This window comes from Ranitomeya imitator, chromosome 3, assembly GCF_032444005.1.
Source record: "Ranitomeya imitator isolate aRanImi1 chromosome 3, aRanImi1.pri, whole genome shotgun sequence".
In the NCBI taxonomy this organism is placed as follows: Eukaryota; Metazoa; Chordata; class Amphibia; order Anura; family Dendrobatidae; genus Ranitomeya; species Ranitomeya imitator.
Genome location: NC_091284.1, coordinates 612,198,811 through 612,224,882, shown reverse-complemented (window position 1 = coordinate 612,224,882; position 26,072 = coordinate 612,198,811). Strand labels below are relative to the sequence as shown.

The 26,072-nt window shown below is 41.0% G+C and overlaps 1 protein-coding gene across 20 annotated transcripts in view; it reads left to right on the top strand.

Moving 5' to 3' along the window:
* LMO7 (LIM domain 7) overlaps positions 1 to 26,072 on the top strand; it is a 235,734-nt gene that overhangs the window by 196,583 nt on the left and 13,079 nt on the right. For 8 of the 20 annotated variants that reach the window (XM_069758104.1, XM_069758111.1, XM_069758103.1 and 5 more), the window contains 9 exons: positions 907 to 1,021; positions 1,359 to 1,520; positions 3,862 to 4,043; positions 8,360 to 8,417; positions 12,648 to 12,704; positions 14,782 to 14,807; positions 15,166 to 15,270; positions 23,680 to 23,766; positions 24,889 to 25,352. In XM_069758104.1, the coding sequence (XP_069614205.1) occupies positions 907 to 1,021; positions 1,359 to 1,520; positions 3,862 to 4,043; positions 8,360 to 8,417; positions 12,648 to 12,704; positions 14,782 to 14,807; positions 15,166 to 15,270; positions 23,680 to 23,766; positions 24,889 to 25,352 (1,256 nt within the window). The remainder of the gene's footprint in view (positions 1 to 906; positions 1,022 to 1,358; positions 1,521 to 3,861; positions 4,044 to 8,359; positions 8,418 to 12,647; positions 12,705 to 14,781; positions 14,808 to 15,165; positions 15,271 to 23,679; positions 23,767 to 24,888; positions 25,353 to 26,072) is intronic. The other 12 variants (XM_069758115.1, XM_069758109.1, XM_069758114.1 and 9 more) reach the window with 3 other exon arrangements.

Below are 26,072 nucleotides of genomic sequence, written 5' to 3'. Positions count from 1 at the left end.
CAGTGAATACATTACAGCACATGTAAAAAAAAAAAAAATTGGATAAAGTTCGTAATTGTTAAACACTTTGAAACGAGCCTATGACAATACTGAGACCAACATGTTCAGTTATATGAACTAAATGATTGGCTAATAAATTGTGGCAAATATAATATATGGCATAAGAGAAAGAGTCTTAAAAATATTTAACTGCTGACATCTGCCACACTGTTTCTACTGTTTTTTTTTTTCTTTGTTTTTTTTTTTAATATTAAATGCAGAGAGGTTTTCAGAAAGCTAAATGTGCAGCTTGTCTGGATTCTTAGATTCTTGTTTCCATTGATAGGCTGGCAATAGATCATCAGAACTCGTGACATCCTACAACTCCTACTTATGTCTCGGGGTCTGCATCTTAAATACTCTTTCCATGCTATTGCTTATCTGTTGTCATGCTTTTGATTTTGGGATTAAGTCCCTAAATCTATTTTTTTTTTTGTTTTTTATACCATAATCCGTCAGCTGAGTTATTTTGAATTCAAGGCTTGATATAATCTTTCACACATTGTTTCCTTTCCTCCTGGGAAATGTATATTTATAATTTCTGGAGTGGAATAATATGTGAATTATGCCTTTTTTTTTCTCCGGGATGCTGACAAAGGCCTGAGAGTGATGGTATTCGGTGCCTATTAGGGTAGATACACAATTATTGAGCGTCACCCGTTTCCACATTACACAGAGGACATTTTTGAACAAAGCAGCTGGGAGTATAAGGAATTTGGTGACAAACTGAACAATGTGCACTGACAGCGTCTCTCATGGATAATTAGCGAGCATATTATGTACAGCCTGCCTGCCTTCAGTACTGGATAGACTTTCCTGTCTACAAAGGTCAGAGACACAGGATACTCAGGTTGTTTTTTTTTCCAGGACCAATACAGCGACATGCGAATTAGCATTAACCAGAAGCCTGGGAGCAGCCATGACTTTGGCTTTAAAACAAACTGGAACAGCGCAGGGGTTTTTGTAACATCCGTTGATTCAGGTACAGTAACAGGTCTTTTATTTTTCCTCTTTATCATGTTATTTGTAAGTGTTATATTGTTTGACATAGAGTAACATTAGACAACATATTACTTATTACATTTTTAACAGTTTATATTTTTGGGGGGAGTTTTTGTAGTAAAGTATGTTGTGTTTTTTGCCTTTTTATACATGATGGCAGTATGACATTGTTTACTTCTGTACTTTTACCATTACCACATATCTTTTGTGTTATGCAAATCACCAAGTACAAAGTTGCAAACCTGTCATTTTTAATCTACAGTACATTTCATATAATTTAAGATCATTTTAATCATTGACTGTATATTTGTTTGCAGGCAGCTCTGCTGAATTTTCCCAACTGCAAGTAGATGATGAAATTCTATCTGTCAACGGCATCAAGGTTTCATCTATGGACTATAATCAGTGGAGAGGAGCCATGGACAGTGCTGTGGAAACCGGAAACCTTGCAATAGATGTCAGACGATACGGCAAGAATGGTATGTTTCACTGTAGATATCAACAGTGCTGTTCACGGTAACAGCTTTTGGCAATGCTAGCTAGAGAATTTTGCCAGTTTTTAAATATATAAATAAATGCACCCGTTCTAATAGTCAGTAAATGCAGCCCGATATTCACATATTTTGATGCACAAACATCCTGTTTATCTGCATGTCGCTGGCTCTATAGAAAATAGTAATAATGACTATTGAAAACTGGCAGAATTGATACGCTGAAGACTTTTGTTGGTGCTGGGCATATAGCTTAACACAAATATTGATAATGTGGCTGTTTAACATTTTTATGGCAACTTTGATGTCACATAAGGCTTGACAAGCTATTTATATAATGTGCTTTAAATTACTTCGTAAAAAGTGCAGCCATAAGTTATACAAATCCCTTCAGTTAAACAGAAAAAAAGTGAGGTAGTTTAAAAATGAATTTGCTACCTGGAAGCCATCAATGTCTGGTTTGGCTGTGTACCTGGAGTATTGTACTGCTGTGAATACGTAATTGCATATTTTTCTTAAAGGGAATCTGTCACCTAATTTTTCGTATACAAGCTGCGGCCACCGCCTTTAGGGGCTTATTTACAGCATTCTGTAATGCTGTACATAGGCCCCTGATGTAACCTGAAAGATAAGAAAAGCAGGTGTATTATACTCCCCTGGGGGGGCAGGCCGGTGCTGTCCGGTCCGATGGGCGTCGCGGTCCGGGTCCGATGCCTCTCGTCTTCATGCAGTGACGTCCTCTTCCTTGCTTCCTGTCGCGGCTCCTACGCAGGCGTACTTTATCTACCCTGTTGAGGGCAGAGCAAAGTACTGCAGTGTGCAGGCGCCAGGAAAGGTCCGAGAAGCCCAGCAACAGAGCAGATAAAGTACGCCTGCGCAGGAGCCGCAAAACGAAGCAAGGAAGAGAACGTCATCGTATGAAGATGGGAGGCGCCGGACCTGCGACTCCCATCGGACCTGGACCGCACCGGACCGCCCCTGGGTAAGTATAATATAACTTGTTTTTGTTATCTTTCAGGTTACATCGGGGGCTTATCTACAGCATTACAGAATGCTGTAGATAATCCCCTGATGGCGGTGGCCGAAGCTTGTATATGAAAAAGTAGGTGACAGATTCACTTTAATGATCCAAAAGTGTGATACCTTCCTGTAACTATCATATGCAAGTATTGGAATTCACATGTCAGTCAGACCATTTGGATGTTTTATTTCAGTAAATGGCAAGTCTGCTTGTTGGTTTCTATGTAGCACATAAAAATAGTCCAACTAATAGGTGAAAGTAACACAAAACTAATACACATAAAAAAATCCATGAAATCCCAGTTTCACTGCACTTGCTAAGTACAGCATCCCAAGATGTGATGGCTACCTGGCATATGAAAATGTAAAATAGTATCCATGGGTAAGACTGCAAGGTCTTGGAAAATATGCTGGAATTTGTTTATATAGTAATGTCTTTATAATATAGTAAATACTTTTTTGTGCTGGACTTTTCGGTTTTCAAAAATGGTAGCAAATAAAATTGGAATTTTTGATACATTGCAGGCTACTTAGGATATTTACCGTACTTTAAAGTATGGTAATCTTAACAAATTTAGATTTTTGAACAGAGCAGCATATTTAAAATGTTGTGTTTTTTTTTCTTAATGAATAATTAGTCATGATTTTTTCAGGTGGATTCATTTTTTTTATGTTTGCAGAAATCCTTAAACTTGTAGGAATTAATGAACCCTCAATGCTATTTTAAATAAAATTTGAACAGACATTCACAATAGAATTTTTTTTCTTACAGATGATATCTTTGTTTGTTTTGTATGTGACTTAATGGCACTTTAACTGTATAACTCTGTTACAGAGCGGATAGTAATAGAAAATGAAAAGAATAGAATGAAAGAATTGGGGTGGAGTGCTTACAAGGCAGGAGATCAGTAAAAAATACTCGTAATATACCTATATCGATGTTAGACATAGCTGGGTCTGCACTTTAGTGAATATATTGGGTCTTTGGTCTATGGACAGAGATGGTGAATAATGACACCTTGTTAAACTCATTTCTTTCAGTACGGTAATATCTGTTTTTGGAAAATCGGTATATACATAAAAAGAAACTATGGTTAAAGTGCCTTTTAAGTTTATGTACAGTATTCATTATGCTGTCTAACTGCATGTATAGCTGCATGTCTGGGGAAGGTGGTCTTATTTTGCTGACATGTAACACTTTGTGACACCGCTTTTGCTGCTTGCTTCATCACTTTGTATACTTGTCTCGTGTTTGTTTTTTCATTAACTTTCATACTTTGTGTCGCTGCATTGATTACTTACCAATCAGACTGGGGCAGAGACCCACCTTCCCTGCCGTACAAAAGCCATAAAACCCTCAATCTGACCAGTATGGATCACAAACTTGTAGGTTCTCCTGAGAGTAAGTGGATTGATGCCAGCTCTAGGGGCAGTAGCCCCTCCAGATCTCCCAGCACTTCCGTGAGAAGCAGCCCACCCGACCCAGGAAATGTAAGTAATATGTTTATGCTGCTCTTTTTTAATATGCTGTTTATATTTTTGTGCTTTTTTTTGCGAAGTCTTTATATTAAAATTTATAGTTTTGATTATTACATTGACCCTAAAGAGTTTTGCTTATCTCATAAAGTGAATATTAATAAAGCTGCCATTTATGAATATTGTAGCATGCAGTTATCCTTTGCAGAGCGGTGTGCACCATAGAATAGGTGAGCTGTCCTTCCCCAGATCAGAGCTTATTTCCCAGTAGAGAAAGATAACAATGCTTCAGTAGATGTACATGCCCAAATATTGCAGACTATCTTCTCTTCGATGTGTCATTTTAGAGGTACTCCAGGGAGATAAAAATGTTTTTCAGCTGGCATTCTGCCTAAATCTATAAATGCACACACATCTGTGCCTGTCTTTGTATGGCAACATCATGTGATTTTACCACTAGTCAGAGCCCTCTCCACTTCTGAGGTGCTACTTCAGAGATCAGTCATGGCTGTAGCTAGCTGATCACACAAGCCAGTCCCCTGACTATAGGGGGGCAGGCTGTGTATGGTTTGCATTCTTTCCTCTCCTCCCCTCCACCCATACTTCTTCTCCACTGTCTTTGTATATAACCTGTTAAGGCGCGTGAGGATTAAGACCTGTCATAAACCTTGGTTGGGTGGGGGGGGGGGGTAATCTACTATATAATTGTCTAAGGGTCACTTCCATCTGTCTGTCCAGGATATTCATTGGTCGCGACTTCTGTCTGGGATGGAAATCCAAGTCGCTGATTGGTCTCGCCAGCTGCTTGTCATGGCTGTCGCGACCAATCAGTGACGGCCACAGTCCGATTAGTCCCTCCCTACTCCCCTGCAGTCAGTGCCCGGCGCCCGCTCCATACTCCCCGCAGTCAGTGCCCGGCGCCCGCTCCATACTCCCCGCAGTTAGTGCCCGGCGCCCGCTCCATACTCCCCGCAGTCAGTGCCCGGCGCCCGCTCCATACTCCCCGCAGTCAGCACCCGCTCCATACTCCCCGCAGTCAGCGCCCGCTCCATACTCCCCACAGTCAGCGCCTGCTCGATACTCCCCTACCAGTCAGCGCTCACACAGGGTTATGCCAGCGGTAACGGACCGCGTTATGCCGCGGGTAACTCACTCCATTACCGCCGCTATTAAGCCTGTGTGACCAAGTTTTTACTATTGATGCTTCCTATGCAGCATCAATAGTATAAAGATCTAATGTTAAAAATAATAAAAAAAACAAAAAACCTGCTATTCTCACCTTCGGTAGTCCGACGATGTGCTCGCGCCTGCCGCCTGCTTCCGGTCACAGAGATGTATTGCGAAATTACCCAGAAGACTTAGCGGTCTCACGAGACCGCTAAGTGATCTGGGTAATTTCGCAATGCATCCTGGGAACGCAAGATGGCGGCAACCGCGCGCATCACCAGAGGTTCGCTGGATCCCGCCGGGTGAGTATATAACTATTTTTTATTTTAATTATTTTTTTTTAACAGGGATATGGTGCCCACACTGCTAAATACAACGTGGGCTGTGTTAGATACCATGTGGCTGCTATATACTACATAGGCAGTGTTATATACTATGTGGGCTATGTTCTATACTTTGTGGGCTGTGCTATATATTACGTGGCCAGTGTTATATATTGCGTGGGCTGCGTTATATAATACATGGCTGCTATATACTACGTGGGCAGTGTTGTATACTACGTGGCTGTGTTCTATACTGCGTGCTATATACTACGTGGCCAGTGTTAGATACTATGTGGGCTGTGTTATATATTACGTGGCCAGTGTTACATACTACGTGGGCTGTGTTATATTCTGCATGGCTGCTATATACTGTGTGGGCTGTTATATACTACGTGGGCTGTGGCCTATATTAACGCATCGGGTATTCTACAATATGTATGTATATAGCAGCCACATGGTATATACCACAGGCCACGTAGTACTCCTATATACTACGTGGCCTGTGCTATATACTATGTGGCTGCTATATACATACATACATATTCTGGAATACCTGAGGCATTAGAATCGGGTCACCATCTAGTAGCTTACATAAGCAGTTAGCTAGAATTCGGCATCAGCAGTGCTGTGACATTAGGTCACAGTATGAAGTTGTAAAATCACAAGAAGTTACATATAACAGGCAGTCGTTTGAGCCTTTTATAGTTTTAGACAAAATTTAAATTGAAGTATATTTTTTATCTTCCCATAGAATCCCTTTAAAGAGGTTTGCAATACATGTGTCCTGTTACAATCGCAATGTGTCCTGTATGATTGAACCGTGGGTAGCACACTCACACACAATCACACTCTATATGAATGTGTGTATAATAGACACATGTGTATGTATAATATATTCTTGTGGGTAATATGAGAATGCTTGTTCTGGAAAAAGTCCAAATCTTACTAAAAGCCCACCCTAACAACACTGGGGCCATGTTGTGGGATTATTAATCATCTGCACAGATCATCAATATCTTGTGATTTTTACATGTTCTTTATATTTTTTCCCTGTAACCTCACTTGTAACTATCTCTTTTCCTTTCGTGTAGGTATGGTAGAAATTTTTTCTGGTCTACATGCAATGATTTAACAATGACTAATAGACTCCCCTAAGGAACAAGTGATATCAGTATTGCTGCCAGACATACCCATATAGTCTGATCCCTTAAAGGGAACCAATCACCCCCAAAATCGATGGTGAGGTAAGCTCACCGTCATCAGGGGCTTATCTACACCATTCTGTAATGCTGTAGATAAGCCGCTGATGTTACCTGAAAGAGGAGAAAAAGACGTTAGATTATACTCACCCAGGGGCGATCCCGCTGCAGTCTGGTCAAATGGGTGTCTCGGGTCCGCTCCGGGGCCTCCCAATTTCATTCCATGACGTCCTCTACTGGTCTTCACGCTCTGGCGCAGGCGTACTTTGTCTGCCCTGTTGAGGGCAGAGGAAAGTACTGCAGTGCGCAGGCGCCGGAAAGGTCAGAGAGGCCCGGCGCCTGCGCACTGCAGTACTTTGCTCTGCCCTCAACAGGGCAGACAAAGTACGCCTGCGCCAGAGCCGCGGCGTGAAGACCAGAAGAGGACATCATGGAATGAAAATGGGAGGCGCCGGAGCGGACCTGAGACACCCATTTGACCAGACCAGCAGCAGGACCGCCCCTGGGTGAGTATAATCTAACGTCTTTTTCTCCTCTTTCAGGTAACATCGGGGGTTATCTACAGCATTACAGAATGCTGTAGATAAGCCCCTGATGACGGTGAGCTTGCCTCACCATCGATTTTGGGGGTGACAGGTTCCCTTTAACATAGTGTAGTCTAATGCAGCCCTTTGTGGGAGATATGCTTTATGTACAGTACCTCATGTAATCCCATCTCTTTGGAAGGTTGGTTTAAAGAAAAAACTGGCTCATTCCTGAGAGGCCTTAAACTTTCCTGGAAAAAGTTCACACTGAAGGCATCAAAACTATGAATTAACACGTGTTGAATTATATACTTAACAAAAAAGTGAGAAACAACTGAAAACATGTCTTATATTCTAGGTTGTTCAAAATAACCACCTTTCGTTTTGACTGCTTTGCACACTCTTGGCATTCTCTTGGTCTGTACTGTATCTATGCTTACTTTTAAAGTATACTTATTCTTAAAATATTTATGAAGCTATTTTTTCAAGGAGTATTTTACTGTAATTGGTTTAATTCGAAACTATGAAAATGAAAATTTAAGCAAATTTTGCAATTTACTTGCTTTTTATATACACCAGGCATAAGAGTGGACACATGAAATCCCTCTCTGCGGCTCAGTGATTTAGCTGCTCAATCCCCCCCCTCTTCTGACCGAGCTACCCCAATCAGTCGTGCAAAATCTTCAGTCCCCACCATCGGCATTTTCCAGAGCAGTTATTCTAATGGCACCTCTCACTTTCCTGAGCCATGTGCTTGTTCAAAGGCAATGTAATCTCTAGATGCAAATATATTGATGATAATGTGGACTCCAGAACAAGTGCACCGAGAGACTGTTAATGTGGCACAGTAGCATAAGCTCAGCAAAAAGAAATCGTCCAGAACTGTCACTCAATAAGGAGTGCCTGCCCTCCCATCATCGAGACCGAGAGGAGACTGAAAGATGTGTTCTGCTTAAGAAACAGCTTGGGAATACCTCTGTTAAGCTTAATTTATAAATAGTTTTAGGCTAGATTTTTTTTTTTCAATTCAACAGTGTGGGTTTCATTTTGATGATGATCTGGTATCTCTGATGTGTGTGCACCACTTAACCACTAGATAAATCATTTTGTTGTTGTAGGTTAAGGAGAAAAAACAAATTAATGGAATAAAAGATGAAGTGGATACTAAGCAAAAAGGTAATAGCAGGTTTTAGTTTGTCATGTTTTAGTAAATTAACTCGTACAAGACCTCTATATTACGAAAGAAAAAGCTGGGGTGTAGAGTAGATTGCTGCTTAGGATGCTATTTAGATAGGGATGCTACAAGGTGAAATGGTCATAGACTCTGCCTTCAGTTCTGTGCTGGGGTGCAATACGCATTGTGCATAAAATGATACTGTGTTACTGGCACCTACCGTTAAAGGAAATTTGTAACCCCAAAATTCGCCTATAAGCTAAGGCCACCGGCATCAGGGGCTTATCTACAGCATTCTGTAATGCTGTAGATAAGCCCTGATGTAACCTGAATGATGAGAAAAACAAGTTAGATTATACTCACCCAGGGGTTGTCCCGCTACGTCCAGGTCCAGCGCCTCCCATCTTCATAAGATTACGTCCGAGGACGACATCGTATGAAGATGGGAGGCGCTGGACCCGGACTGCGACGCCCATCGGACCGCACCGCAGGATCGTCCCTGGGTGATTATAATATAACTTGTTTTTCTTATCTTTCAGGTTACATCAGGGCTTATCTACAGCATTACAGAATGCTGTAGATAAGCCCCTGATGCCGGTGGCCTTAGCTTATAGGCGAATTTTGGGGTGACAGGTTTAAATAGGAGTAAGGGTGAGTGGAGGACACATTCTGAACCTTCTGCTTGTGCCACAGTGTAGCCTGTATCTTCATGGAATTAGAAATAAATTGAGAATTATAACAGATAATGGACCTTTTCTATAAAATGTCATTGTAATTTTCATAATGTGTGCATAGCTGTCTTCACTGTCTTGTCGGCTTACACAACCGTACTTTACTTATCGTGTGAAAATATGCAGTTATCAGACAATAAAGACCAGATTAAAATCAAGGTTACATTACAGTTACAGCGATAGAATAATGTATCTGTTTATATATTGTGTTAACTTGGTCTTGTGATTTCCGTATAGTTATATTGTAATTTCCTAGAATTTTCCCATCGCTTAAAAAGCGTTGTGGAAAAAGTGACCTTTCCACATGTTACATCTTGGGAAATTGAATTTTTGTATTTAATGTTTTTATTCACATTATGTGCTGCACATCTAGGACATGCCTTATGCTTCACCATGTTTGTGCCTTTGTCACCTTTTCCTATAAATCTTTATTAGGACTACTTGATAAAACAAAACACAAAAGCTCCTTTTTCTTCAAGTAAGAATACCGTAGTTTAGATGTGCACCTTTAAATATCTCATGAGCATACAGTACAAACAGCGGCTACTTGTACAGCGTCACCAGACAGATCATGTTCCACAGTGTTGCAGTTCAGACTAAAGATACCATTGTGGCTTCTATGTTACAGTATTGTGTTTTCTTGTTTTCCTTGTTATGAATGGCTAGTGAAGTAACTGCAAACATCTTCATCAAGTTGCTTGGAACTGATTTTACTAGAATATTTGTTTGCTTTATTTGAACCTTTTGGCATGGGATTTTACATTTCATTTGCGTATGAATATGACAAGTAACGAAAGAATGGTTTGCATCTGAACTGCTGTCTCTTGGAGCAGAATCAGGCGGTTGTATAAATCTGAGTGAGCTCAGAAGCTGTGCACAGACTGGCCAGCGGCTCTCCTGACTGTCCGTGCACTGCGTTCTGACCTTGCTCCGATTTTTACGGACATCTGACTCTACCCTTAAAATTAAGCTTTACTTTGGAGCCACTTTAGACTTCTTTTCAGACCATTTATATGAAGATTTGTACACTCCTTAACATTGAATTTGCCAAAACAAAAACTAAGTTGTGCAGTTATGAAAATCATAGATTCAATCAATATGGTAATGATGTGCAAATAGAGAATAGTGAAAGAAACCTTTATAAATGTCTCTATTTAGTCAGTACCGAGTAGGAGTTGAGTGAGTCTAGAAAAACACACACTTGCATGCATTGGCATGCTATAAATAAGATTTAATGGACTAAATGCACAAGAGCACATAAATCATCAAGATCCACTGCGGGCAGCTCCATTTGAAATTGACAACCAATGACATCACAGGTATCCTTGATGGGAGACATGTCCGGAGGTATTACATGCCATAGTAGCACATTTGGGCTACTCACAATAGCAAGTGCAACATGCGGCCTGGGTTTGTTGTGTTTTAAAAAAAATCTCTTAGGACATTTTGAAGAAATGGCCATACCATGGATTCCAAAAGCAAATCAATGCATTCTGAAATGAAGATTAGAGCTACTAGAGGTACTTGAAATGAAGATTAGAGGAGTCTGATTACCCTTCAGTATGCCATTACCTACTATAATCCCTGGAGTAGGACCAGTATGTCGTGATGTCTCATAAACGCCTCTTCCTGGCATTGCCCAGGTGAACTCATCAGATTTGAAGAATGGCACGTACTGATCCATTCTGTACTGCAAGTGAAATTAGATGTCACATAGAGTGATAAGCGCAAGTTCTCGTTACTCAAGTTTGCTTAGGGTGATGGGTTATATACCGAGTATCACAGGAGCTCGAGTGACATGTTTTGAGTCTGTGTCTGCTTGTTTTTCCTTGTTTTTGCTGTTAGGCAGCCACAAAACATTCGAGGATTGCCTGACAAACACAAGCAATCCCTGCATGTTTTGTGGCTGTTTAAGTACTGCAAAACATGCAGCCGCTGGTTCTCGAACATGTCGCTTGAGCAACCACAATACTTGGTGCATACATGAGCATTCACACTCCTCACTAGCTACATGCCAAGCTTATGGCATCAAAAAGTGTTTACACAGTCAGAAAATGTTTGCATGATTTTGTGCTACAATGCAGATGTCCAACAACAGTGTTTGCATTGATCTCACGAGCCACTTTCAAAAGCTCTCTTGGTGCAGAGAAGGATGGCAATGGAAGCTAGAGTGGAGGTTTATCCTTTTCAGTGACGAGTTCTGCTTTTGTATTGCACACATTGATATTGGTCTGGAGACCACGTAGACAAAACTTTGAAGAGACCTTCATGAGGAAAAGTGAAGGTGTCCTAGAGCAGCCAGTGGTGCTAAAGCATACAACCATAGTCTGAAATGTCTCTGGACTTGTCTCCCATCAAGGACATCTGGGAGGTCATTGATTGGCAATTGCAAAGAGAGCAGATAGCAGATCTTGATGATTCGTGTGTGCAAGAGAATTCACTATGGCAGAATCATACTCAACCATTAAAAATCTCATTGATGGCATGCCAAGGTGTGTAAGTAAGTGTATGTGTTTCTGTGCATGGAGCTCGTAGTCGTTCAAGATGTTTTAAAAATTTTGTTTGATTTTTTTCATCATTTGCATATCAATGACATATCCATTGATCCTGTAATTTTCATAATTCTACAACTTTTCCTTCTTGGTGTTGCAACTTCAGTGTTAAGGAGTATAATTAGAAATGGTTGTAATCTCCATGTTGAAGCTTCACTTTAATGTCAAATTGTGAATGCATGTATCTTTTATTCTTTTGGAGTTTGTGGCTTGTTTATTGCTTACACTTACTGAAAATGTATAACTTAATGAAATAGAAGTACTTCTACAAATACGCAGTGATCGTTTTCATTTTATATCTTTAACGTTCTACATGAAAGTACTGAAAAGTTGTTGTACCTCTCAAACACGATATAGAACATTGCTGTACCCTGTATATCTTTATCAAGATTATCAAGTCAATAGGAGTAGCTTTAATGAGGACCCATTTAGATCTAGTATGTTTTTAGTAAATGCTTGAATTTAACCATTAATTAAAATTTTTGGATTGCGTTTCCTTAATACTATACTGCTCCCGAGTTATCCCTCTTGATATTGTTGAAATTGACACCAGGGTGTTACCATTTACCTTGTGAAAGGCTGTGCCCCCACACAGGCAACATTGATTGGCCATTCTCAGTGTGTGCAGGGACTCACCCCTAATTAGTAAGTTACTTCAGTTTCTTCTTGATCTCCACTTGTAACAAGGGGAATGACAACATCCGCTTATCAATTAATATATTTTCAAAAAGAATAACAGAAAAATTGTACAGGCTCTAGCAAAAGATGCATCAACTTTGATATTTCAGTGGTAAATCAAGTGTTAACTGAAACAGATATGTGAGGAAAGATCAATACGTGAAAGAGCTTGCTAAAATATGATTTTAATTTTAAACAATAGGGATGGTTTCCCTAAATTATTGGAATGGTTATGAAAGTTTTTTTGTTTTACTTTGTATCTTTCAATTAGAACATGAACCTATATCCTTGAGAAACAATAAAAGGAGGTCTCAGTTTTTTGAGCAAGGTAACACTTGGGATCAAGTACCAGCTGCTTTGCTATTGCCAAAATTCTAAAGGTTCTTTAAGGACTAACCATGGTGTTGGGTTCTAAGCTTCTCCTGCCACACGCTGAAAGCAACATAACCCATTTGTTTTATCCCTAGGATCATCTGGTTTTTCTTACAGCTCATTGGTCTACTTGTGTGGTAATGGGAGTTGTTGCTGTGCTGTTCCTCTCCTTTATGTTTGGACAAATATCTGCAGAATAACCCACTCGCAAGAAAAAGCTTATGATAACCCCGGTTCAGTGCCAACATCAGTATTTTTGCAAACTAAACAAGTACTTATGTTATACCTGAACCAGTAAAATATTTGTAGCTTTAAGCTACAACTAATACAACCAGTACCTATAGAAAAGCTGCCTCTGCAATGACATTAACGAGGCCCTGTCTCGCAACATTCATCTAGTAATAGATCCTAGAACATGGCAATGAGCAGAATCCCATTCCGTTCTTGGTCAATAATGACAAGCGGGCATGGATCTCTAGAACTTGGTATCAATTCAAGTCTTATTGTACAAGGCAAACATTTCTACTCAGTCATCAGTATTTATATACATTTTTCCTACTTTAAATGTTCTTCAATCAGCATAATTAGAGTAGCCTCTTGAAGTAATAGCATATTTCATCCTGGAGAACAATGCTATTGATGTAGATTATAACCAATTACTATTGCTTGTTAACCATCCGGGAAGCCTATGTAAAATAGCTTCTAGATGCCATGTTCCTATTGTATAGTACAGGTGTTTGTTTCGCTTGTACTGCTGTTCATGCGTTTACATTGTTAGTGATGTCATTTTTATTGTTCATCAAATGTGTTGTAGACGCCTATGCCTTGTGTATATCTGACATTAGAGAAGACCACGTCCGTCACATACAATATTTCAGAAGGTTCCATGGCTTTTTCTGTGCAATGCTTGACAATCCTCCTCATTGCAGACTAACAAGCATGTTTGCTGATCTTGTGTGTTGTCATGTTTTTTTTTGTTTGCTGTGTCATATTCTGCATTGAGCATCATTTGTATAACACCATATGTATTGAAAGTAAATGAAATCTAATAGTATCCCAATTATCCAGTTTATTTATTACTATAGCAGCAAAAAGTAAAAGACCAGATTATATTGTGTTTTGGCCTTGAAGGGCAGTTGTCATGCCACTTTGTGTGGAATTTGTAGTCATTTTGTGCTGATGAGTTAAGTGGGGGTGGTCCTAATCAGTGGATTAGGTTATTACTGCTATCTTTGAATGCTCACATATTTAAAGAACCCTGGATATATTAGTAAGAAGACCACCCACTGGACTCTTTAGCCCATAGAAAGAAGGAATTTAAGATGATCTTTTCCAACAAAAATGTGCATATCGATCTGCTCCGCTTCTACTGTTTTATAACATGCTGTCTATAGAGACATATCAGATATCTTGTTTAACATGACAAGTTCTAAATAAGACTCCATTTTTTCCAAAAGTTGCTTCCCTGGCACTGACAGTCATCCAGTACAGACTAAAAAAACCTTTGTAATGGCTTTAGAAACTAACTACGTTAATTGTAATACATGGGTCTGTTCAATAAGCCATGTAGGAAATTTGGATTTTACTCTTCATGTAATAAATTAAAAGCATACCAGTTTTTGTAAAACCAGTTATATAGCTATTTTAGAACCACCTCCATTTAGGATGTAGGTTGGTTGTATGATTAGCATTAGCAAAATAAAGCAGAAGTCACAATTTTTAAAAAAATTTTTGGGACAATTTAGTCTTATTGAATAAATAATATAATTAAAATAAAGACATCATTTTTCTTCCGGTTTCTCACTCGAGTTTGCACATGCTAATGTCCATTCAAAGATGAATTTAGCCTTCAAGTTTCAAGGTTTAAAGTGTTTGTCTTGCTGATAAAATGTTGCTTGACCAGGAGTCAAAAGTAGCATTAAAAGTTTGCAGAAATTGTGAATCTCGCTCTTGGAGGTTCTTATTAAGTATTCAAGGTTTTATTTTCTTTGATTTGACCTATTTGTGTTTGTTTTTTCCCGTCTCACTACCAGGAAGTACAGATTCTTCTGCACCAGAGGTAATATGCTAAAACCTGTTGGCTTTCATCCTGAAATTTTGACACCCTTGTCCTTGGATTAAGGGTGGAATTGCCACTTAGCCTCCTTTTGCTGAGCTGAGCTGCAATAATCAACACTACTGAGAAAAGTAGTGTCGTTATTTCTGAAAAAAAAATCACCCATCTAATTTTAATTTTGGACAACCCTTTTTAAAACTTATTGATAGCTTTACGTATTTCCTCCACTTTTCTTATAATTTTGGGATTTCTCCTCAATTTTGCTAAATTAAATGTTCTTAGTCTGCATGGTGTGTGTCCTTATATATGCGCACATCAATGAGGATATACGGTATATAACATTTTCTCAAATTATTTCCAGATGCCAGTTCCGTCCCTTAATGTTTCAACTAGGTGGTCTTGGGACCCTGAAGAGGAGAGGAAGAGGCAGGAAAAGTGGCATCAAGAACAAGAAAAACTGTTGCAGGTAAAATTTTAAATGTGATTATTAATCTAAAAATCAATCACATGCGTATAGTGGCTAAGCTCAGTTGAGGGAAACTAATCCTATTGTTTTTAATTAGAATTAATAAAATTGAACCGGAACAGGAATTTGCATACTACATTCTTATCAGGTGGACGACAACCATATCAAAGTTCACTTCCACTTGTCTATAGTTATAAATCTGCAAAAAGGAGTTAAAAAAAAAAATAAAAATAATAGTTATAAATACTTAACAGAAAGCCTATAAAAGCCCATAGGCGCAACATTTTTCATGAATCCCAATTGCAAAATAGACTTTGAGGCAAAAAACAAAATAGCTTCCGGAAGTGTCCATCTCCTTTAGCTATTGTTGCATTTTCGTTTTTAATATCTTGATTTTTTTTCTTTCCCACTTAACCTCTTCCCTATGCAGCCAATATTTGTTTCTGCACTTTCATTTATTTCTCCCCTTCTTTTTTTTCTTTAAATATGTTTCTACATAGCTGTATAAGCATTCATTTTATTTTTGCAGGATGAGTTGTAGTTTTGATTGCTACCATTAATTTGACCATATAAAGTACTAGAAAGTGGGGGGAAAAAAGATCCAAGTGTGATAAAATTGTGCAAAAAATTCTTTTTTTTGTTGTTTTTTTTTTTTTGTGGTGTGCACTCTGTGGTAAAAATTACTATGAATTATGATTCTCTAGGTCAGAATGAGTTATATCAAAGTTGTATCAAATTTTTTTTCATTTAAGTAGAGAAAAATCTGAAATTTATATATAAAAAAAATATAAAAAAACAAACAAATTGTTTCAATTTTCTGAGTCTTTCCCTCAAGCTCTGGGACAGGGCTTGTTTTTTTGCAAGACAAGCTGACCGTTTTATTGATGGCAATTTTGGGCTATATACAACAAATAGATCTGATTTTATTGCATTGTGTTAGGGAGGAGTGGTGACCTAAAAACCACATTTCTGGGCGTTTTGATTGTTTATTCTACTTAGGGCATTCAGTGATCAGCTAATTCGGTTTATATCTTGATGAAAATCTTTATTTTTATATAGATTTAACATATTCTGCAGCGCTTTACAGTTTACACACCTTATTATCACTGTCCTCAATGGGGCTCACAATCTATATGTGGTTTCCTCCCACATTTCAGAGAACCCGGAGGAAACCCACGCAAACACAAGGAGAACATACAAACTCCTTGCAGATGTTGTTCTTGGTGGGATTTGAACCCAGGACTCCAGCGCTGCAATGCTAACCATTGAGCCACCGTGCTGCCCTTGATATATTGGAATTTTATAAACTCTATACCGGATAAGATCGCTTATTTTAGTTTTATGGGTTTCTTTTAATGGGGAAAGTTTTTGTTTTTTTTCCTTCAATTTTTTTTAAATTTTTTGAAAACGTAAGGTTGGTTTCACACTTGCGTTGGCAGAGCTGTGGAAGGCTGCGTAGTTCCTCCGTTAAGCCCCGACCACTGCTGCACCTCTTCCATTCAGCTCCGCCTACGTCGGCATGCGTCCTGCGTACATATCTTTAACATTGGGTAAGCAGGCCATGCGAATGTATGCGGATGCCTCCACATGCGTTGTTTTGATGCTGTGCCGAACTGCGTTGAATGCAAGATGTTGCAAGGCACCGATGAGAGCCAGTAAGAGTGAGCAATGGCACATGTTCCTTTTACATGCTGATGTTAACCAGCCTGTGCAGTAAATAACTGGTCCTGACTTTTAAAGAAAGATCCCCACATTCACGTATGTGATAGTGAGTTAAGGAGTTATAGGGAAGTTTTACCCACCCAAAAGAATTTACATGACTCTCTGTAGCCATATACAATATATGCTAGCTAATCTCTTTATAACAGCAAAACACAAAATCTTGTTTTGAAGACAGACAGGAAGTGCATTGTGGCCAGGTGATGCACTTACTGCTCCTCCACATCTATTCTTGAATTAACAGCACCTTTCCCTTTCTCATTGACAAGTCCTTGGCTCTGGTACACAGCCACTGATCTGTCAATCAGGGGAGGATGCTGCTACTTTGGTAATACAGTGAAGTCTGAGAAGCTGTAAGTCCATCGTCATGCCCGCAACGCACTTCCAGACTTAATTTTAAAATGCAGTGTATTGCTGCTAGAGAAGCGCTTTGGGGTCTTAAATATATAGACTAGCTTATTTTTTAAAGGGAATGTTATGTAATCTGAGAATAGTATGAGGTGGGGGTTAAAACACGGATTTCAATGATGTCACATGTCAGACTGTGTGCTGTTGTTTACTTATAATGAAAGTTTCATCACTTAGTGATGATCATTGCCTGGACTACAGCAAGTCTTGTATGTTAGTCGCCCCTAGGTACCAGACAAATTTAGCCGGTAGGAAAATATAGTACTTCTTATATAATATCAAGCAAAAGCCGAAATTCTGGCATTATAAATCAATTGCAATAGTAAAATGTTAGAATCCTAAAAAGGCCCAGTATTATGACTGAATTAAAGTTATGAGAACTGGTTGCAGTATAGAAATAAATAGAATAATATATAAAAGGCAGGCAGTAACACAAAGAGAAAGATCAAAGATGAGCTATTTATCTGAATAAAGGAGGTTAGGAGTGGAAAGAGGTCAACCTTGAGGGGAAAATGCATTTTTTATTCGGACTCCCATGACAGCACACGAGAGAGGGGATCCGCCCTTAAGGAACAGGAAACCTACAGATACAAAAGGGCGGCACCTCTCCCCATGCATCAGTTGGTTTCCTGTTCCTGAAGGGACTGGATGCCTATAGAAACTACAGGAGTCCAGGCCGGCCGGACCGATTCTGGTGGCGACAGGGTCTCCCACTTCGGCCGGTGCGGGTACCTGAAGTAGTCACGGTGGCCCTGGCAGGGCGGCACGGCGGTGACTAGGCAGCGAGGAGCGGTCGCCAGGGGGTGTCCGGTCTCCGGGGCCAGCGTCTGGTAAGTCGCCCTTCCCGTGGGCTGTGGGTCTCTCTGGAGCAGGGGGGAGCGCGGCGGCATCTGGGGGGCGCCGATCGGATCGTAGCTGGCCGGCCTCGGCGTTCCACGAGAGCTGCAGCGCTGACAGGAAGCGCTGTAAGCTGTGGTGACGTCGGGGGGCGGAGCCGGCGACGTCTTCCGGATCGGTGAGCTCCTGCGCATGCGCGGGGGCTCCAAGATGGCGGCGCCCACCGGAGATCATGCCGCAATCCCTCCGGAGCGACGATTGATTCCCCACAGCTGCGGGGGGGCGGGAAAATTAAACAAACAAGCTGGGCAAGGTGCGCTGACCGAAGGAGGGGCCTTATAAGGCGGCTCCAGCAGCATGTTCCCGGGTTCTGGCTCCAATTTACTGAAAATGGATTCAGATCAGGATCAGCAGGTTGTGCTGCTGGAACAAGCATCCCAGAAACCCAAGGAGAAGGAACATGAAAAAAGGAGCGATGGTTCGGGCCGCAGAAGCTCCTCCAGACAGGGGTCTGGAGGGTCAGTCAAAAAGGATCCCCCTCGTGCTTCGGTATTTCTGGGTGTGAGCAGCCACTGGTAAGTGATCTTCGAGAAAGTTCACTTAGTGACTAGTCTCCCCTCATGTGTTTTATGCAGGGAAGGAAAAACGTCAGTAAGGCGAAGCATAGGGAATGTGCCATCTGCGGAGTTCCCTTGCCTGACTCACACCCTAAAAAACTATGTGACCCCTGTATCCAGCAGACGGTGAGGTTCTGGAAGGAGGGGAGGGGGTATAGCATGTAGATTTTACACTCTAGTCTACCTTACTTATCCCCGTAGGTAGCCGAAGAATCCTCCTCTATTACGGCCAGTCTCAAGGAGATGATTAGAATGGAGGTTAAAGAGTCTTTTAAAAACCTTTCACAGTCAGGAGGTTCTAGGCAGAGAACTGAGTGGGCATCTGATTCGTCTGTGGAAAAGGACAAGTCCGAAGAATCAGACAATTCAGCAGCATCATCCTCCTCTTCGGAAGAAGACGCTGCTCGGTTTTGCCTACCCCTAGAAAGGATAGACAAATTGGTAAAGGCGGTCAGAGGCACAATGGGTATATCGGAACCCAAGCCTCAACTATCCAAAGAACAAATGATGTTCAGTGGATTGGAGCAAAAGAAGCGCAGAGTGTTTCCTTTAAATGAGAAAATACAAGATCTTATTAATAGGGAATGGAGGAAACCTGAGAGAAAAGGCTCCTTACCACCTGCGCAAAAACGCCGATACCCTTTTGATGACCCAGCAGTAGGTAACTGGGAGAAAGCACCCAAGCTGGATGCAGCAATTGCCAAGGTAGCTAAACGATCTTCTCTCCCATTTGAAGATATGGGAACACTTAAAGACCCCCTGGATAGGAAAGTGGATACCTTCCTGAAGGGAACCTGGGAGATGGCAGCTGGCTCCTTAAGACCTGCGGTAGCTTCAACCTGCACGGCAAGGTCAATGATGGTCTGGCTGGACCAGTTGGAGACCCAATTAAAACAAGGGGCCTCTAGAGAGTCCATTCTCTCAGCATTACCTGTAATCCAGGAGGGGGCGGCTTTTTTATCAGACGCCTCAATTGACTCCGTAAAGTTGGCAGCTAGAGCAGCAGGACTTTCTAATGCTGCAAGGAGAGCCCTATGGCTGAAATGCTGGCCGGGGGATATGCAGGCAAAAGCGAAGCTCTGCGCTATCCCTTGTAAAGGCGAATATTTATTTGGGCCTACCCTGGATGAACTCCTGGAGAAAGCAGGAGATGATAAGAAAAAGTTTCCCAACCTGTTCAATCCATACCGTCGTCCCTTCAACAAAAGAAGGTTCAACCGGGGAGGAAAGCGAGCCTTTTCACCAGGGAGAGATCGTCCCAGATGGGAGGATAGGCGAAAGCGAGGTACAGGTCTCATGTTTCGCCGTAACCAGACGGAAAATAAAAAACAAGACCAATGACTGGCAATTCCAGTGGGAGGGAGACTATTGCATTTCTCGGCAGAGTGGTCGAAAATCACAAACAGCGTTTGGATAAAAGACACTGTTTCCCATGGTCTCAAGCTGGAATTTGTTCATATTCCACAGGACAAATTTAGGTTAACACCCTGGCGCTCATCTCCCACTGAACAATTCGCCCTAGAAGAGGAAGTGAGGACTCTCTGTTCCAAAAATGTTTTGGTAGAAGTGCCGTATTCTCAGGCAGGGGAAGGGTTTTACTCTCCCCTGTTCCTAATCCAGAAGCCTGATAAATCTTACAGGACCATTATAAATCTTAAGGGTCTCAATAAGTTTTTGGTGAAACATACTTTCAAAATGGAGTCCATCAATTCGGCAATAAAAATGCTTTTCAACAACTGTTTCATGGTAGTAGTGGATTTGAAAGATGCCTACTATCATGTACCCATTCATGCTGATTTCCAACGATACCTGAGGGTAGCGATACTAATGGGGGGTAGGATTCGACATTTTCAATTCAGAGCGCTCCCCTTTGGGATCACCTCGGCACCTAGGGTGTTTACTAAAATAATTGCGGAAGTTATGGCGCATTTAAGAGAGTCAAATATCCTTATAGTCCCCTACTTAGACGATTTCCTCATTGTAGGTAACTCGGTAGATCATTGTCTGTCACAATGGGAGATTGCTAAAACCAAACTAGAACGGTTGGGTTGGATCATAAACTTTGAAAAATCTAAATTACAGCCCCTAAATGTTCAAAAATTCCTGGGGTTAATGTTGAATTCAGTGACACAGCAGTGTCTCCTCCCTATAGAGAAAATGGACCAAATTCAGAGTTTTGTATTAAGAGCAATCAATACACCTTCCATGACACTTAGGCAAGCAATGTCTCTACTTGGGTCACTCACATCTTGCATCCCAGCAGTTAAGTGGGCTCAGTTCCACACCAGGTCCCTACAAAATGAAGTCCTGTTCCATGACAGAGCCTTAGGAGGCGCATTGAATGGAAAATTGACATTGAGGCCGATAACATTGAATTCCCTTAGATGGTGGCTAGATAAACAAAATTTATCAGCAGGGGTTCCCTGGATGATAGATGTCACCCACGTGATAACCACGGATGCCAGCTCTTCAGGGTGGGGAGCCTATATGGGGGACATGGTGGTCCAGGGACAGTGGGAACCCTTCACAACATTTTCATCAAATCAAAGAGAGTTGTTGGCGGTTGAACTGGCTGTTAAAAAATTCCTCGTATATCTGCAGGGCCAGCACGTCAGAATTCTGTCGGACAACAGAGTGGCGGTCGCTTACATAAACCGGCAAGGGGGAACTCGTTCCGAAACTTTAATGCAGATCACGGATCGGTTGTTCCAGGTGGCAGAGCTCAATTTTCTATCTTTGACAGCTCTTCACATCAAAGGAAAAGAAAATGTGGCAGCAGATTTCCTCAGCCGAAATGTGTTAAAACAGGGAGAGTGGTCTCTCAACGAGGACATTTTCAATCTTGTCGTCCGCAGATGGGGTCAACCAGTGGTGGATCTATTCGCCACCAGAAACAACAGAAAAGTAAAACTTTTTTGCTCCCTAAATCCCAGGGAAAATCCCCTGGCGGTAGACGCGTTTCTCATGAAATGGGATTTTCCACTAGCCTATGCTTTCCCACCACTGAACCTGATACCTCTAGTGGTGAGGAAAATCAGGGAGGATCGAGCGAAAGTCATCCTTATCGCCCCCTTTTGGCCCAGAAGAACCTGGTTTGCCTGGCTCAAGACAATGTCTGTAGCGGTCCCCTGGGTACTGCCAGAGATCCCGAACTTGCTTTCGCAGGGACCGATCTCCCATCCACAAGTGACGGGGCTCCATTTGACGGCATGGTGTTTGAACGGTCACTATTAGTGGGAAAAGGCTTCTCTCCAAACTTGGTGGAGACGCTCCTAAAGAGTAGAAAGCAAGTAACTACGAAAATCTACTCTAGAACTTGGAGAAAGTTCTTGTCTTGTTCAAAGTTTAATATCCAAGACGGGGTGCCAGTACAACAAATCCTAGAGTTCCTACAGAAGGGGTTCGAGTTGAAACTCTCTCCTAGTACCCTTAGGGTACAGGTCTCAGCTTTAGGTGCCCTGTTTTCCTGTAATATAGCGAATAACTACTGGATAGCGAGGTTTATGAAGGCAGTTAGTAGATCTACACCACTGCATAAAGACAGAACAGTTCCATGGGATTTAAATTTAGTTCTGTCCTCTCTAACTAAACCCCCCTTTGAACCTCTGCAGGAGGCCTCGATCAAAATGTTGACACTTAAGACAGCCTTCCTGATCGCCATAACCTCAGCTCGCAGGATAGGGGATATACAGGCACTTTCCAGAGCTCCTCCATACACTGAAATCTTGTCAGACAGAGTAGTCCTTAGACCAGACCCAGCATATCTGCCAAAGGTGGCGACACGGTTCCATAGATCACAGGAGATAGTTTTGCCGTCCTTTATTCCTAATCCCTCTAATCCTAAAGAGCAGGAGCTTCATACGTTAGACGTCAGGAGATCTCTTCTTCAGTATATTTCAGCTACTGATAATTGGAAGAAGGATGGGGCACTGCTTCTTTCCTTCCAAGGTCCAAAGAAAGGATTTAGAGTATCGAAATATTTACTGGCTAAATGGATTAGGGAAACTATCTCTCTAGCTTATACAGCAGGTGGGGGGCCAGCTCCGCAGAACCTAAAGGCACATTCCACCCGGGCCATGGCGTCATCCTGGGCAGAAAGATCTGGAGTGTCAGTGGAGCAGATATGTAAGGCGGCCACATGGTCATCCCCTTCCACTTTCTTTAAACACTATCGGTTGGATTTGGGGTCCTCCTCTGATCTTTCCTTTGGGTTAAGGGTGCTACAATCTATAGTCCCTCCCTAAGGTAGCTTACATCTCTGTAAATCTCTCGTGTGCTGTCATGGGAGTCCGAATAAAGCATTAAGCTACTTACTGGTAGCGGCATTTTTCGGAGGCCCATGACAGCACCCTTAGTTCCCTCCCTATTCACGTGGGGGTAGCACTTCCTGATATGTATATAGCGTAATATGTAAATCTCACGTATGGTGTCTTATTACAATAATGGGTTATTTTGTTTCAAATGTATATAATGTATATATTGTATATTTGTGTACCACTAACCGCGGCAGTCCTCTCAGGCTCTGAAATACAACTGATGCATGGGGAGAGGTGCCGCCCTTTTGTATCTGTAGGTTTCCTGTTCCTTAAGGGCGGATCCCCCCTCTCGTGTGCTGTCATGGGCCTCCGAAAAATGCCGCTACCAGTAAGTAGCTTAATGCTTTCATGGCGGGATTACATTGCATATGCACAAGTCAGTCAGTGCAATGGAGAGACATGTCACATCAGTGATTTGTATGCAGAGATCGCATATTCTCAGACAAGAATATTGTGAACAAGTGCATAGACGGCTAAGATGTTTTATATTAAATTTCAAAATTTATTGGCAGGAAAAATACAAGCGGGAACAAGAGAGACTTAAAGAAGAGTGGGAAAGGGCTCAGCAAGAAGCCGAGAAAGGAAGACCTCTTGATCAGGTTTGACACATCATGTTCATCTTTTTCCTGTTTAGCTTTTACACTTTTGATACATATTTGTAATACTTGTTTGTTATAGCAATGTGGGCTTTAACTGATGCACTATATGGTATATTAACATCTTTAGGCTTGGGGAATATCACATTTTGTACACGAGGGACACAAGGGACTTGTTAGACCCAAGTGGCTAGGAGTTTTAACTTTTATTTGAACCCTTTTCTCTGATGTCTCACCGCTGCAGGGCAATTGTGTGAGCCAGAGGCTTTGTGTTCATGGTAGGGTAGTTGGCCACACATGTTTCTTCCATAATTTTGGATGGGCAATGCAAAATTGGTAGACCAAGTTAAGTCTTGGTTTCTTAGTGCACAAAGAAGGAAAAAAAAAACCTGCAGTCACACATACCATGGAAACTGCATTCTAGAACAACATTTGAGAAAAATCTGCAGACCCGTTCAGGATGATTTTAATGCCTTTGTTTTTTTTATATTTACATAACAAAAAATCAAAAGTCTACAAAAAGACCCCGCAAACTTCAGATAAACTACTGCTCTTTTTGGAGAATGTCCTAACTCATACGTTTTAAATACCCTTCACCATAATGCGTGATTTGCCTTGCAGCAGCCCATCTGAGTGGTACTTTAACCAGAGTGGAGCTATGCATTATATTTTACTAGTGATGAGCGAATATATTCGTAACTTGAGATTTCTCAAGCATGCTCGGGGGTCCTCCGAGTATTTATTTAATGCTGGGAGATTGTTTTTCTTGCCGCAGCTGAATGATTTACATCTGATAGCCAGCATAAGTACATGTGAGGATTCCCTAGCAACCAGGCAACCCCCACATGTACTTATGCTGGCTATCACACATAAATTATTCAGCTGCGGCAAGAAAAACAAAATCTCCGAGCACTAAAAAATACTCGGAGGACCCCCGAGTATGCTCGAGAAATCTCAAGTTAGGAATATATTCGCTCATCACTATATTTTACCTATTTAGCAACTCCAGTCTGACCAAAAGATTTAGGTACTGAATTAATGGATTCCTATTTAGACTGCCGATACCTTCTTTATAAATGGGCATCCTAAACTAGACAACTCATTGATACCTTTTAATTTTTATAGGAACCAGCTATTCTACAATTCCATACCAGCAGGTCCATGACATCATATACCCCTTCTTCATACTTGAGAAAAGAGGGGTCTGAAGGCTCACTAAGCAGCGATGATAATTTTCAAGAGAATGAGAAAAGACAGGAAGAGGAACGTGAAAGAAAAAAGGAAGAAGAAAACTTGAGATATTTGGAAGCCCAACGTAGACAGACAGAGGAGGAACAGCGCAGGCGCCGGGCAGAGGAGGAAGAACGCAGGCGCTGGGCAGAGGAAGCAGAGCTCAAGCATCGGGCAGAAGAGTTAGAGCGCAGAGTCCAACAAGACTTAGAAAGAAAAAGGCAAGACGAGGAAAGAAGGCAAAATGAGGAGGAACAAAAGAGACGTAGAGAAGTTGAATGGCAGAGGAAAAAAGAACAGGAGGAGGAACAACAAAGGCTAAAATTACAGAGTGAACGAATTCAAAGAACAAACATCAGGTTGGTATTGGTAGCAAATGGTTAAGTGTCTTTGTGGTGTCATTTTGTAATATTTGTCTTTTTGAGGTGGCAAATTTCATTTTTTGGCATCACAATTTAACCTTTTTGTATTTTACGTTAGTAAATGATCTAAATTATTTTATTTTCTCTTACACACTATATGAAATGCATATATTTCAATATATACAGCAGTTTGTTAGAGTGATATCTGCCATTTAACCTCCATTCTCTTAGTAATAAAGCAATTACTGACCTGTCCCATTTCATACTGCAAAGTAAACTGTTGGAAACTAGAAATCTCAGCGTACAGTAAGGATTCCAGATTTTTGTAGTAATGAAATGTTAAAGTGTACACACAGCACCACAAATTAACAATTCACACCTTTGACTATTAAAACTTGATATTGATAAGTAACTTTTTGATTAATCCTTCTCTTGAAGTATACCTTTCATGTAAAGTTCTAGACTTTTACAGAAAGAAACCAGAAAAAATCATTGATTGCCTTGTTTGTTTTCTGCTGTGAGTGACGCCAAGTGGACCCAGCACTAAGCAGAGCCCTGAAGCCCTTTTGTTCTAACACTCCGTCTTAAGCTTTTGCATTGTATCCCACTGATGATTTTGACATTTAATATCTCTTGGAATTTGTCAAAATTAAACTCACTCTGAAAACTAATGGTTCTAAAATAGCAAAAGGTGTAAAATACTGCAACAAGAAAATG